The 15031-nt window shown below is 38.6% G+C and overlaps 1 protein-coding gene across 3 annotated transcripts in view; it reads left to right on the top strand.

Moving 5' to 3' along the window:
- Nucleotides 1–14825, top strand: part of BCAS1 (brain enriched myelin associated protein 1) — a 53554-nt gene extending 38729 nt beyond the window's left edge. Inside the window, exons 10-12 of one of the 3 annotated variants that reach the window (XM_055722889.1) lie at nucleotides 3431–3496; nucleotides 7237–7503; nucleotides 12912–14824. In XM_055722889.1, the coding sequence (XP_055578864.1) occupies nucleotides 3431–3496; nucleotides 7237–7503; nucleotides 12912–12986 (408 nt within the window). In that variant the 3' untranslated portion in view covers nucleotides 12987–14824. Of the gene's footprint in view, nucleotides 1–3430; nucleotides 3497–7236; nucleotides 7504–12911 lie in introns of all 3 variants that reach the window. The other 2 variants (XM_055722887.1, XM_055722888.1) reach the window with 2 other exon arrangements.
- Nucleotides 14826–15031: the final 206 nt, after the last annotated feature.

Genomic DNA, 15031 nt, shown 5'->3' with positions numbered 1-15031 from the left:
CCTTGCTGCAGGTGGAGTGGGCCAGGAATTCTTGTAAGACAGGATCTGGACAAGCACAGGTACTTATGGTCTCTGAAAGAAACCATGCTTGTCGTGAGAAGGAATGTGGCAGGACTTTGCTAAAATCCAGGCTTCTGTTTACTGATATACTTCATTGTTTAGTCTCCATTCTGGCAATAGATGGATTATCGCTCTGGCTGTTGAAAGAGACTGACCTTTAATTTTATACTACTTTACTGGGTTTACTGGGTTTCTCTTCTACCCGCAGAAGATGATCCCAAGGTATTCTGATAACATCCACACTTATGTTACACAGGTCAACCACCCACGTGCCTAAGAAAATGTAGCTTATATTCTTAGAATTCAAAACTGGGACTCAGAAATTGTTTAATAGTATTTCAGTCTATTGTGAGCCTCAGACAGGCGAGTCTGTTATTCTCCATGTGCCCCAGTTTTGAACATATTCTGCTTAGAAAGTACAAGCACAGGCTGATAGCAAATAGACATTTAGATCCATAGCCCTATAGTTGCCACTATTGACACAAGGATAGCCATTGCAAGAACTAGGAGTAATTTATTTTGGAAAAGACAGCATGAGTCTTGAAGGTTGCCCGCTGACTTGCTCAGTAGAGACATCCCTTCTTATTTGTGACGAATTGTTTGCAATTGCAAAGGTCACAGAAGTCATTGCTGTGGTTAAAATGGGAGAGGGTTAACTAATGCTACAAAAGCTATTGGGAAATTATAGAAATATATAAAGTATTAGTTTAAAGCCCCATGAATCAATAAAAGATGAAGAAATACTACTGCTTTTTTATCTAACTAACCCACACCTACGTGAATGTGAGTGAAATCCTGTGCTTCCAAATGAAAGTCACTCATGTCTCATTAATTAAAATCAAATAGCTATCTTATTATTTACAGGGTGGGATACATCAGACCCAGTGTAAATGACTTGATAGAAGTGGCTACACCTGAGCTAGTCACCCAGGTTCCCTTTAAAGGCACCGAGTAGAGGTGCGCAGGTCTGAGAGTCCCTTAGAATTTAGGATGTCAGATGGCATGAGCCTATAAAGTTCCTGCTTTTCTCCATACAATATAAACAGATACAAAGCTAGGTAAGATAAATCCTTTCAAGATGTCTGTTTTGAGATATTTTTGTGGAGATGAGAAGGATGTAAAATGGCTGCGCTTTTATTATTATTTATTTATTTATTTTTATTAAATCAGAATGAGCAGAGTTATTGACTGTAAACTGGGGGTGTAGCCTTTGTCCTCAGCTGGGAAGCTGACTGGTAGCACAGTTAGTCTGAGATAGTGTTGAGTATGGTCTTTGCAAAAAAAAAAAAACCCCAAAAAAACCCCTCCTATTTCTGGATTAAGGAAGATGCTCTCAACTCTCAAGGAAAATATATCTTTCTGGAATAACAAAAAAAATATTATTTTCAAATTGTCTGTAGTGTCTGTGCTGTGTAATAAATAGCATTTGGCATCAAGAATAACTATTTTATGTTGTCCCAACTTAATTTTTCTTCATTATTCATGAAAATGTAGTAAGCCTATTGCCTGTCCCCACCCTCCTCCATTTAAAGATATGCTGATCCACCCTTACTGCAGAAAACAGAAAACCCTTTCAGGAAGCTTTCAGCAGCAGCAGCAGTTCTAAATGACCAAAGGCAAGGATAAGAGGTCAGCAGTGCTCTAGAGAGAAATCCTTGTGATCCTTAAGCATATGTTTAAGTGAAGGCAAGAGGGAACTTTGTCTAGGCAGAGACTTCAAGGTCTTTACACTGTTATTTATTTTTGGGAGGTGAGGAGACAGACCAAACCACAGATTACTAATTGGCTAAAGCAGGGGTTTTTCTTTTTTTTTCTTTTTTCTTTTTTTTTTTTTTTCCCCTGGTAATTTTAATTGGGTTTTTTGTTGTTGGTTTGGTGCTTTTTTTTAGAAAAAAAAAAAAAGTAACAAGGTGATTGCTGTTATAGCATAAACTTTTTTTTTTTTCTCTGAAGGCATTTAAAGACTTACTGAAATAGAAATGCAAACTAGATCTTATCACAATGTATCTTCATGCACTCTGGGCTGAGTTTCTATCCTGTAATGTTCAGACAGACCACACAGCGCTTCCTCCCCTCCGTTTCTGCAACCTCTTACACATAGTCACAAGCATAAACATGCAAGAGACTGAGCAGCAGCATGTTCCAGAAAGAGCATTCTTCCCACAATTTGTGACAAGTAATGAATTGTCATGAAGTGGTTTAGCTTTCTATCATGCTGCTTCTATGTATTGATTTTCTGTGGGTTTATAGGGGAAATCAGAGACTGAAATAGGTCCTTGCAATAATACCACACACAGGATCAAGCTGATACTGTTGTGCTTCAAGTAACAAATCTACAAGCTACAGAAACCCACAAATCCTCCTGATCTATCTTTAGAACAAAAGTCACATCCTTTCATTGTTTTCATTGAACTCATGCAATGAAAAATGACATTTAAATTTGGGCACTTTGAAATTCTGGAATTTATTTTATGCTTTACTGCTAAGCATTGTGTCTTACATGGTACTCAGGAGAATACCATGTTGAATCCTCTAGCGTACTTTTTAATTAAATAAATGTACTTATTTATTTTGTTTCTTTTATGTCACTAATTGTAACTAAACCTTAATCTAATTCTCACAAATGTTGTGATATTTACTCATTGAGCTAGTTTTGTCAACCAAGTTTTTGTCATTTTGAAATCTAGATAGAAACAGAGGACCGTACCTTAAAAACATATTTCAGAGTCATGGTTTGCTCTGAATGACTGGCCAGTGCTGCAGCCTCAGGGTCTGCTCTGATTGTCTGGGCTGGGAACAGCGGGCACCAAGAAGGGCCATTACTTAGATCTATATAGACAGAAGGCATAAACTGGAAAGCAAAAATTGGGAAAAATGGATGCGGATCATAAAATATAAAAATATATCTGTAAAGCCGAGTGGGTTTTAATTATTCACGGGATATGCTCTTAGGATGATGGTTAAATAGAAAGGCAGTCCCACTAGATCTTATAAGACAGATTTGCCTCTGAAAAGCAAGCAAAAGCTCTTTCCTAGAAAACTACAGCGGCAGGCCTGATAGCACTGTCTTGTTTACTGGCTGATATGATCTCTGGTCCACTGAGACCTCATTCATATTTCTCAGGCCTTAATGGGAAAATTGACTTGCGAGAGACAATCACTTCACATAGAAAACGACTAGCAAAAATCTGCCTTGGAGATGTGGGTATTTAAAAGTGTTGGTAGAGTTTCTGAAATGTCTGGGTTTGTTTTAGTGTTATAAAGAGTATCCTTAAATCAAACCTCATGTTTTTTGACTCGTGTTTTCATATTGAATTAATGCCTCAAACAGGAACCCAGTTAGAAGTCCTATAATCCTTTGTTATTTTAGTCAGTCAAGGGTGATGGAGGGACAACCAGTTCAGAAGAGGTAAATGGCCCAAGCCCCAGTCACCAAGTAAGTGCCCGGATTTCTTCATCTTTTGGTGATGGGTTGTTGTCACCTGCTTCCATACAATTCTAGCTTTTGAAATATAAACATCACTGAAAGAAAAGTGCTACATGCTCATTGAGCTTTATATATTTACATATTACTTTACTTATCTATTTATTTTATCAGATTTTTTTTTAATGCTTTTTTTCAGGTGTGTTCCTTTTCTTAAAATGATCAGTGTTTTTATGTTCAATTTTTTTTCCTATCTCTCTTGCTATTGTTTTACTTCCTGCATGTACCTCAGCTTAGGCAGTGAATCTAAATACACACAGCTAGAATAATTTTTACTTCACTGATTTACTTGTCTGCAGAGGAAAGGATCATTTAGGTGGAAACTCCATAGAAAAGAAATGAAAGTGAGAATGAAAACTGTTCACTGCAATTTAACAGAAGCTGTGAAAATAATTTTTCTTACTCTCATTTCATTTCTTTCATTTTATGTTCATAAAAGCTAAACTGAAACTTTGGATGTGACCTTTACATTATATTCTTTATGGCTTTAAAAATGCTTCAGAAATATCACAGTTTCATTAACAAATACTGTTACCTTTTCTGAGCGTCAAACCCTCACCTGTTGCAAGTCAAGATATCCAGAATGATTACATTCAGCAATGAGAGACAGAACACAGGCTCTGTGTTCAGGCATAAGGTTTCCTTCAACCTGAGAGCAAAGCAGAAGATGTATTGGAAGGTGACCTTTCAGAATTTCCTTTTTTTAATCAATACTAAAATTATTTTCTCACTCTTCCTATTTTAATTATGTCCTATGACGCTAAGGTTAATCTTTATGAATTATTTCTCTAAAAGCATCCTACATATAGAAGGTCTTGTCCTGTGACGCTTACTCCTTGTTTTATACAACAGCTTTGTGAAATGATCTGGGTGACTAAAAGTTACAGACCTGGATCTACTTTTTTTTTTTTTTAAGTATTGTATTATTTTAATTATCAACCAGTTTACTTCATTTTTTTTAAATAACTTATTGGTCTTCCTTCTTCTCTTGCTTGCATTGGTGTAAATTAGCACAGTTTTATTACACAGAAGAGCTCAAGGAAGACTATCTGCTGTTGACTTTTTCCTTTTTTAGAATTTCTATGAAACAATCTTAAATTATGCTATTGCATCTCTGGAATGCTGTGATTCTTCTTTGCTCTTCATCATTGCCATTCTGTATGCTACAGAAATGCATTACAACATTGATCCAAAATCTGCAGAAATTTAGGGGGTCTGCTGTTGTGCTTAAAAAACAGCCTTGGATCAAGGTCTCCTGAAATATGATGGGGAAAAATACTATCCTGTTAATCTTTTGGTTGGGTTGGTTTTTTTTCCCCTCTAGCAGCACTGTTAATGTTGAGAGAGTAAAAGCAATCTGTCAGGTGCAGATCACCCTTTAGAATAAGAAACATTAACATGTTTCATTATTCATAGGCTTCACTTTGTATTTCCTGAGCTTCTCCCATCAATATAAAATATGCCAATTTCCTGCCTTTCAAGGTTAATATGAAACACCTCAAAGATATTATCTGATTGGATTTTTTTTTTCTTATTTTGCCTGGAAAATGTATTATGAATATTTTTAAAGTGTTTTGTTTTACTAACATCAAAGGCCCAAACCTGCTCACAGAAATAATAATGTTGCACCCAGTTCAGATTTGGCTGCAATGCTGTAACTATCAGGCACCTACACAATCAAGTGTGGTGAGGAAGACTCAACTCTAATTTTATACCTGCAGAGTAAACCCACAGATTTCAGAGTGTTAATAAGGGTTAGAAGTTGTTCTGGCACCTTTGAGTTCAGACGTATCCAGTCTCATATCTGTATTTTGGGTGCTGTGGTTATTTCTGAACTGAATGTGCACATTTGCAATTGTACCAAAGAGAAGCATTTCAAAGGCGAGTGAAGACAAATAAGAGTAAGAAGGATCTTCTCAAACTAACCGACGGGGCCAGCAACTGAGAGCTTCCTGTCTCATAAAGTTATTCAGAAAGAGAAAGACAGAATTAAATTTGGGTCTATGAAGTTCTGTTTGTCCTTGTGCTGGGAGAGCTCCTGCATCACTTGGGCACCCAGAAGTGCATCCAAGCAGGTCCTTCTCCTCAAGGCAGGTGAACAAGCTGCAGGTAGCGTGCCGTGTCTGTGCAGCCCCAGGCAGTTCTCCTGTACTCTGACATTCTTGAATTTGCTTTAATAAACTATTGACACCCGATGGTGCCTGCCCGTGAGCATGGGGCTACTGATCACCAGCATCTCCAGGTTTCATGGGCTGCCTTCATGTATCTCCTGCAGAACTAGAGCAAAGACTAGCTTCACAGCTGTATTTTTTTAAGACTAAAAGCAGACAAATCCAGATGTAAGCAAGCATATACCCACACATGTCTGTCCTTTGGAAAAGGAAACGGTTAAATACAAGCACATATTTTGCAGAGGACTGAAGCCTACTGGTCAAGACTAAATGTATTTAAATGGTTGCAGGTTCTATAATTTACATGGGGGGGGGAGGGGCTAAGATTGGGTGGGGAAAAAAGGTAAATCAAGTTAAAAAGGCCAGAGGTAGTATTGCTACCCCCTCTCATTCTTGTTTCCCCAAAATTAGAGGGTCTGAGGGTTTTTTTAATAGATATGAGAGATGTATTTGCATTCTGTTTCTCTGGAGTTTCTGCTTTCAGGTTTTTCTCTAAAATCATAATGTCTAAAAATGTTTTTATTTTTAATTAAAGCTTGTCATGTAGGTGTATAACCCTAGGCCTTTAGAAGAACACCAGGTATTTCAAGACTAATGGTAAAATCCCCAAAGCTGGAAAAATTACTCAGCATTAAGCTCTGGGCTCTGCCCTGCGGGCAGATGTAAGATTTCCAGCTTTTCAAGATGGTAAATTTGTGTGCTGTTTTAATTATTATGGTAATAAATAAGACAATACGATTTTTTGCATAAGAAAAAAAACAATCCTATTTGCAAAGTGAATTCCAAGCAAAAACTTATCTAGCCATTTGCTACTCTCCAAACTGTGACAGTTTCATTATCCTTTGTTTGCCAGATACGGTTTTTATCCTGTGAACTTCAAACATATCCGGTACTTCTCTGAGTTTCGAAATCTTTTTCTTTACTATAAATAGGTGCTCTGTTGTTGTATTTGTCTTTGAAATCTTTGCTATCTCTTCTTTTGTGCTTGTATATGAAATTTTCTATGACGCTATGGCCTTCCATAGCCAAACCCCATGTTAATTCTTTGGTGGAGTGGTGCAGTTTCATGGCAGAGTTGGTTTTATCCTTTGCTTTATGGTGTCTTTTACTTCGTTTCTCTCTCGGATCTTTTTCTTGCACTTTTTGGGTGCTTTCACAGCCTTGGATGCAAAAGCTCGGAGAGCCTTAGTTGGCAGTGCATGCTTGTGACTCTGCATCTTACCATGCACACTGTCTGCCTCCTAAAACAGCCTCAGCATAGACATATACATAAATAAAGTCTATGCAGGGATGGTTTGATCTTGCAGTCTTTGCTCATGTAAGTAATTCTGTTGGCTCACTGGGAGTCCTTCCCTAAGTCAAGGCTGCAGGAGTTCATCCCAAACTCTGTAAATGAAAACTCGTTGGACGGCAGGATTTCTCCCTGCCAGGTGGCCTTTCATTTTCTAATATATTTATGGATCGCCTTCCAAAATGTTTACATTTCACACTAAAAATAACCATTGTTTGAAACTGCTTTAGACATTAAACTCCACAGAGAGGCCAGTTGCCCCAGCTGAAAGTGAACCTGTGGGCCAAAAGAGCAAAGAGAGTTCAAAAGACAAGAAGTCTACAGTGGAGCTGAGCAAGCAGAAAGGCAGCAAACAGGAAACCAGGGAGCAGCCAGACTCCAGGGAGCAGCAAGCAGCCGAGACCGACTCCATCCAGAACGGAGGAGATGCTTCCAAGGAACCCTCCTTCAAGAAGACAGAGAAGAGGCAGTCACTTGGAGGGTTTTTTAAGGGCCTTGTACGTCAACTTGATCTTATCTTTTTAGTCTTTTTTCAGCTGATTGAACCACCTAGCCTGCAAGCTGTAACCGTGCGATATTTGTGCTCCGATGGAGTGCAACTTCACAAGCAGCTTGCAGGGCTAAAGCCAAACAGCCGCAAGTTTTTGGAAAACTTGGGCCTCAGGGTACTGATTCACAGGCAGGTATGGTTTACTATGGGAGATCTATAATTGTTCCCACACCCCCGTTTTTGAGGTTCATGCCTTGGCTATGGGGATGACTCAACTGTTCCTATAGCAGGTACTGAACCACCCACAAATTATGGTGTGTTTGTTAAGGAAAAGTGGACATGGTGCCAGTGAGTAACCTGCTGGCCACAACGGTGGTTTAGCTGCTGCTTCACAGCAGCTGGGACATCCCTGCAAGGCAGGAAACCCCTGCAAGGAAAAAATTAAGGTAGACCACTGGGTGGGTGGGAACCAGCATAGTGGTCACAAGATAAGCAGCTCATGTTAGCGATCAGTTATAGACTAGTTAAGCACATTAAAAAAAAAAGTGGGTTTTTTTCCCTGCTTTTTTTCTTAAATCTTACCCTAAATTAGCTATGCCCCCTTCACTGAAAGCTGAAACGTATAAATGAAAGAATTCAGTATGCGCAAAATCTGAGTTTCTGTAAGGTTTGGTGTTAATCATGCAACTAGTGGTTCCTCAGAGTATTAAATAAGTGGAAACTTTTTTTTCCCCCTCGTCTGTATTTGGTGCCAAGGTAAAAACAAAAGCACAGATTAGACCTGGGACTGCCTCTCAAGTGCTGGCATGAGGGCAGATTTTGATTGCTTTTTACGAACAAACTGGAAGGATGCAGTTTGCTCCTCTTTCCTCACATTGCCACAACAGCAATAAATCCACAGACCTATGGGGTCATTTTTAGCATCTTTTAGAAACCTTGTGTGTAAACTGAGCTTCATCACAAATTTCAAGTGATGTGAAGAAGCTAAACAGATTTGACTGTTACCTTCAATGATTCCTAGTGAATCTGGCTCCCCTGAGAGACATACAGCTTTTTTTCCTTCCTCCCTAACCTACTTCTAAGGTTGTCAGGAAAGAAAAAGAGCTAGGCAATCCTCCAGGCCTGAAAGAAGGAAAGGCAAGCAATACAAATTGAAATGGTAACACAGATTTGAAAATTAGCCCTGTTAGGACACTGGGTTATAAAATAAGGGCTGCCATGCAGGCCAGTATGACTCATTCAGAGGCAGATGTTTTTCCACATCATAAGAAGTGTTTAATTTGCACACATTTCACAGAATTACTGTGTATACTACAGAAGGTGATTTGCATTACCAAAATAATTACATATTAGAAGGGGAATTAAGAACAAAAGGAAAATAACTTTCTGTAATATTGATTAGCAAAAGTTCAGCCACTTCTGCTTTCTGTTTCCCCCCATTGTTCTGGGGTAAAATCCTGGTCCTCACTGAATCAGTGGGACTTTCCTGTAGTTTCAGTGGAGCAAGGAAGTCCAGGAGCTCACCTGGAGCATCCACCATCTTGTGCTGGCTTCCATTCATCTTTGCTCCCAGTGAAGTCAAGAGGAGAAATCTTTTTGCTTAACAGAATGTGAGAAAGTGAGGATATTGTTTTATATCTACCTATGAATTATACTAGCTAATTGAAGTTATCAAACACATGCATGCTTATGTGCACATTTCTTTCCTCACACCCTTTGCCTCCAAATTTTGTATGAAATTTCCACTGTGCACAACATGAGTTCATGTGCATAGCATCTGATCCACGCTCAGAAGCATGGTGTGTAGGTGTCATATCCTGCTGTGAGTATTGGCAACCTCCCCCCAGCAGTGAAATCAGGAGTTCTGTTACTTAAACCACTCAGATGATGGTAACAGATCTCTTATGTCAGCTGCAGGGGAGGAAGACAGCCACATATTTCCAGCATAGGTTATCTAGAAATGGGGCAAATGTTAACTGCCTCTATTATTTCTGGAGATAAATGGGATTTGTTTCTCTGGTCTGGAGGTTTGTTGAATTTAAGCACTGACAGTCCTCCTTTGTCGAAGTTCTCACTGTAGCCACTGTGTGAAAAAGGGTTTGTCTGTTGACAACTGTACTTTATTTGTATGGTGTCATTCATCCAAGCTGTATCCAAAAATCTCTCGTAGAATTTAACAATAGATACAAATTTAGAATTATTCCACAAAGGGAGAAACAGGAAGTGCAAGCTAGCAAGGAGACATGCTTTCGAGTGCAAGTTCATGAGACACAGAAAGAAGCAGGAAAGGTGTCTCTGATTCAAAGGGCAAGAAAAAGCTTTTTGATCAAGAGAGGAGATTGTGAAGAGGTAAAAAGACCGTTTGGGGAAAAAAAATGCAGAATAAATGTAGAGGAAGTAGAGATGTTCTGTGAGATATTTTTGCTTGCTCGAGTAGTATGCCAGACAGTTTGTCTGTATAGTCCCTTATCTTCTGTTGCAATTATAAAGGTCAACAGTATTCCTACAGCTTCCCTCTACCATTAACAGAAGATGGCGCTAAAAAAAAAAAAAAGTTTTTATAACAGTATAGCTGATACAGTCAGTTTCTTGTGCTTTTGAACTGGGAGGGGAAAAATAAAACAACAACAAATGAGGTCTGTGTATGGAAAATATCTCACAGAAGATTACTGTATCTTTTTTAATATCCCAAAAAAAGATTACCCACATCTAAGTAACCCAGTTCTGCTATGCTTTTAAAAAAATAATCTGCACATCTCCTAGGTGATCATACGAAGTCCTAGGAAGGGTAATCATTAATCTAAAAGTATTAGATCACACACAAATCAATGCCAGAATTTTCATTTCAAGATAACAGCTCAAATATCTGGGAACAACTCAGCAAAACTATAAAGCTTTATGCTGATAAAATGGAAGCAGGAGATACTTAACAAGGGATCCAGCAGACCTTACTTGCTCACATAACCTGTACCCACCCAGCGCCTCCTAAATTCTGGTGAGCTATTTCAATAGCAGCTATTTTAACACCGCTCTCTCCTAAATCTGTGGATTCCTCTGGGAAAGGGGACAGAGTAAGAGGAAGTCGTAGTGCAGGAATGCAGCTGATGAGAACACTACAGTTCAAGCATCTGCTCCCGGTTGGACTAACAAATGCTGAAACTTTTGATACAAATGGAGCCGCTTATGCAAGCAAACAGTGTTGCAGCCCGGCTGAGGGGTTTTAGCATGGACGATAAGGTCCAGTGGTTGTCCCTATGGTAAAAGAGATTAATTTATAAGCTATATAAAATGCAAAGGTATTTAGTGAGTCTTAGAAAGATTAGATTAGAAAGGGGGGTAAAAAAAAGATTAATGACATTGTTTTCTGAGCTGGAATAACTCATACTTAAGTTGTCAGAAACTAGGAGTGCTTAGCATGTGGAAACTATTCTGACCTATTCTGATCAGAGTATCTAGTATACTGACACAGATTTCTCCTGAGCACAAGGTGGAAAAAAAATACACTCCAAATCCATGACATTCCTCTGTGTGCACTTTAAAGTGCTCTGCACAAAATAATATGTTCCAGCTTAGCTGTCACAAATACAGCCAGCTTCCACTGCACTGAAAGGGGTGTGCAAAGTAACTGAAAGCAAGATGTGAGCCAGTGGTACCTGTGCTTCTGAATCTGAGGGCAGAGCTGGAATTTGTCCGTTAAAAGGGCAGGAACAAAGTTCCTTGTTTCACACAAGGCTTGGAAATTCCAGTTTAACAAGAATCATCAGCCAGTCTCCTCAACGCTTCCTGCTTTAATCAGCAACCACCTTGATGGGTGCAGCAGGGACACTGTAGTATAAGCAAATAATGTATGACACTTCTGCAAATGTGCTAAATGAGTCAAAATGGGGATTATCTCAAATGACTTCCCCTCCTTTACTCCTCTCTCCACCCATTTATAGGAAGAATGGCAAGTAGTATCATCCTCGTTTCCATCAGTCTAAAAATGGCTTAATATCTTCATGCATCAGACAGAACAGCTACCATTGACAGACTCCATTACTCTTGTAATGTGGGAAGTCTTTTAACAGATGTGTAGGTTTTTAGCATTGTTGGATAAATTTGGAATTACTAGCTTGTTTGGTATTGTCTAATAGATATTAGGAGCTATTACATTGTTTTATGTGGTTTCCATTTGCTGCTACGTATATGTGGCCAAAAAATTTTATTCTGCTCTAGAGTGTCTTCCAAACTCAACATCAGTGTAAGCAGAAACAAACCCATTGCAGCCAGCTGAGCTGCACAAGATTACAGTCAAAGACAGGGGATTCTTTTAGTCTGTTGTGATTTTTGGCTGCTTTTTTTTTAATACTTAGATTTTCAAAGGTGAAAAGTTAAAAGAATATCAATGAGGTGGAGACTAATCAGTATAAAAACCCCACTGTTATTACTTCTCTGAAAAGGATGAGGAAGCTGAGATCTTTCACTCTCCAGGTCTGACACAGAATAGTCTTGTGGTGACCTGAAGTGATGAGTCAGGTTTCCAGTGCAAAACATACTGTGTGAAAGGAGAATTTGTATATGATTCTGCACAGTTCCTGTTGTAGGGAAAGCACATAGCAGTCACCTTTAGCTTTGTCATGCTCTTTTTTCTGTTTAGCATGTAATGACTTAGGCATCTGGCTACAAATAGGATTGGCATCCTACATTAACAGTGACCTCTGAAACAGTGTTGTGGATCCATTTTGCTGTCATGTACTGAAGTTTCGGTGGTTTCAAGGCCAGTAGAATTAGGTCAAGGCATCTTAAACTAAAGCCAAGGTTTTATCAATTACTAGTAAAAAATTTAATTGGTGTGGCTAGATCTATGCATTTCCTTCATCTAAGTCGGATTAGTGTCTTGAACTGGTTCCAAAACCAGAATTGAATTTGTAGTGTAAAAAAGCTTTATCACTCTAACATTGTCAAATACCTGTCATGCATAAAAGTATTTAATGTTCCTTTAACTTAGAGCAGACCAAGGCTGGCTATAATACACTGTTAATCATGCTTGAAGGACTCAGCATGGTTTCAGTGAACCATTTAGGCCAAGAAAATTTTAGAGAAAGCTATGCCAAAACTACAGTGCAAGTACACAGCAACATGTCTCTGGTACATTGGTCCAATTTCTAAAGACAATTGCTTTCCGTGCTGACCAGGAAAATTATATGAAAATAACCAACACATTTAGGCAAAGTCACAAGCAGTAGCTTTCTGGGATTGTCATGATACAGATGGTGCTTATATGCTTATGCATATAAATAAAGGGCAAATTAAGAAAAGCAGAAAGGTGAAATGAGTGGGAAATATCTGGTAGCAAAACTCTAAGACATAATTCCAGACTTGAACTGTTCTGAAATATTTGAAAATTTTTATAAATTTCTCTATTTTGTTCCACAGGGTTCCAAAAGGATGTCTGATGCTGAAGTGCAAACAGATCCAGTGTCTATCCTACCTGCTGGGAAATCCAAGTAATGAATACACTTGGTTGCTGAAGGATCAGCAGCTCTCTGTAAGCTCCCTTGCAGTAGAGATGACTCATTATTTTCCTTTACATGGCTGTCATCAAATGCCTGAGGCTAAAGCAAACATTGGTGTATCATTTAAGGTATATCATTTACAAGGTTTGTTCATTAGATGTTAGAAAGCAACTCTAAAGATCATCAAGCAATGTGTAGTATACTTAAAGAAAGGTCATGTGGATGGTTTTAAGTCTATAGAGGGCAGAGTATGTAAGGTGAGAAAGCAGCAGTGAATTAAATAAATGGCAGAAAAAAATGCATGTGACAAAGGAATGCAGTTTGTGCAGCAAGGCATGAGCAACAAATCCTCAGCTTTAGAGAGCTTTAAAGCAGCCAGGAAAAAAAGAAAATCTCCTTTGATAAATGTTATAGTTAAATGTAAAAACAACCAAGTCACCTTCTGTGGTTTTCAATAGAGCTGAAATTAGCAAAAAGTCTGCAGTATAATAGAATCAGTGGTTATAAAGTTATGCTTCATATTGGTTATTAATGTAAATTAAAACGCTAAAATGCAAAGGCTTTACATGATTGAGACAGCTTCTCTCTTGTCTTGGTGAGGTGGGATAACAAATTAAAAACGATTTAAGGTTCTAATAGGAACACAAGGGGGCACTCGCGTCCCCACCGCAGTCCTAACTCCAAGGCTGTACCTACGATCCTGTTATTAATGTTTTTCAGATGATAGGAAACTTAGTGGTTTCATCAGCTATTTGTTTATATCCATACTTGTAATTAATCCTAATAAAAACCAAAATCAAGGCTGTCCAGGCACCTACCTGCTTCACAAGACTTGTGTAATAACTGTAGTTAATAAATTTTACAGAAAATTAAGATTTCTGTTTATTCAGCCCCGGGCTAACCTGGACAGTTTTAATCCACACTAGCATCTGAATGATACAGTACTGTATATTTTGACCTCCTTATGATTAAATAAACGAATACTTATCCTTTCAAAGAAATCACTTGCCGCTTTAATCTTAAAACAAAGTTTGTTACTTACATCTCTGTTTTCTGATAATTGATGTGACATTAAGGCATAAATCAACACAACAAAATCCTGCCTGCGGACTGAATAGCTGTCATTCTTTATTTGAGTAGAGATTAAAACTGGAAACCAAGCGAGAATTCTGTAAAATCTGCAGAATTACATTTCTAACTAGTGCTAGAAGACCAAGGTAAAAGAGCCTTGTTTCTTGATCTGAGCCACTGCATAGGTGGGTGGTATTTTTGCACTGGCCTCTGCAAACCTGTAGACTTGTGGCAGATGACCAAGACTTGCCACTGGTTCTATGCACAGAGAGCACAGACAAAAGGTCCTTTAGTTGAAATAGTACTTTCTGCTCTCCTCCCTAGCACAATGGGCCTTTCATGCCGTATAAAGCGGTATCAATCAGAGTGACTGCTTACAGATTTCAAATCTGATTCGTAACAACCTACTACATCTGTGTAGGACCAGTGACTTCTGTGCATCCCCATTTTTGGTAGGATGAGAGAAGAACTGGGTTTGTAATATCCAGCTTTGCTCCACAAAAAGGTCTTAGGCTTTGTCTCCACTGCAAGAGTATACAGTTTTAATTAAGTCAATGCATGTAAAGCTACATACAGTGAGACAACCACCATGGTTACATGCTGGTATGAAAGTGCCAGATGTCAGCATAGTGAGTGTTCTCAGGAAGGAGGAATAAGCTATCATGCTATTTGCTGACTTCATACTGCTGTAATTGCCTCCGTATTAGGATAGTATTTCAGCAATTTTCAAATAAAAATATGCTCTGTGTAATTAATTAATTATAGACTATATATATTATTTTATTATAGACAGCTTGGACATTAATATTGTATTATGGATACATCAGGCCGCCTGTGGAAGGGAATAACTCTTCCTTAGTCCATGTGTTAGGAGCAGGTCTGCGTTGATTGAATCCTGTATTTCCAAGGCAATTAGGACCGCTGACCATGTGATCTGACCATATCACTTGGCAATGGGACTAATTTCAG

This window comes from Falco cherrug, chromosome 10 (assembly GCF_023634085.1).
Source record: "Falco cherrug isolate bFalChe1 chromosome 10, bFalChe1.pri, whole genome shotgun sequence".
Taxonomy (NCBI): domain Eukaryota; kingdom Metazoa; phylum Chordata; class Aves; order Falconiformes; family Falconidae; genus Falco; species Falco cherrug.
Note: the sequence above shows the minus strand (reverse complement) of the source record. Positions and strands in the feature narration are given on the sequence as shown.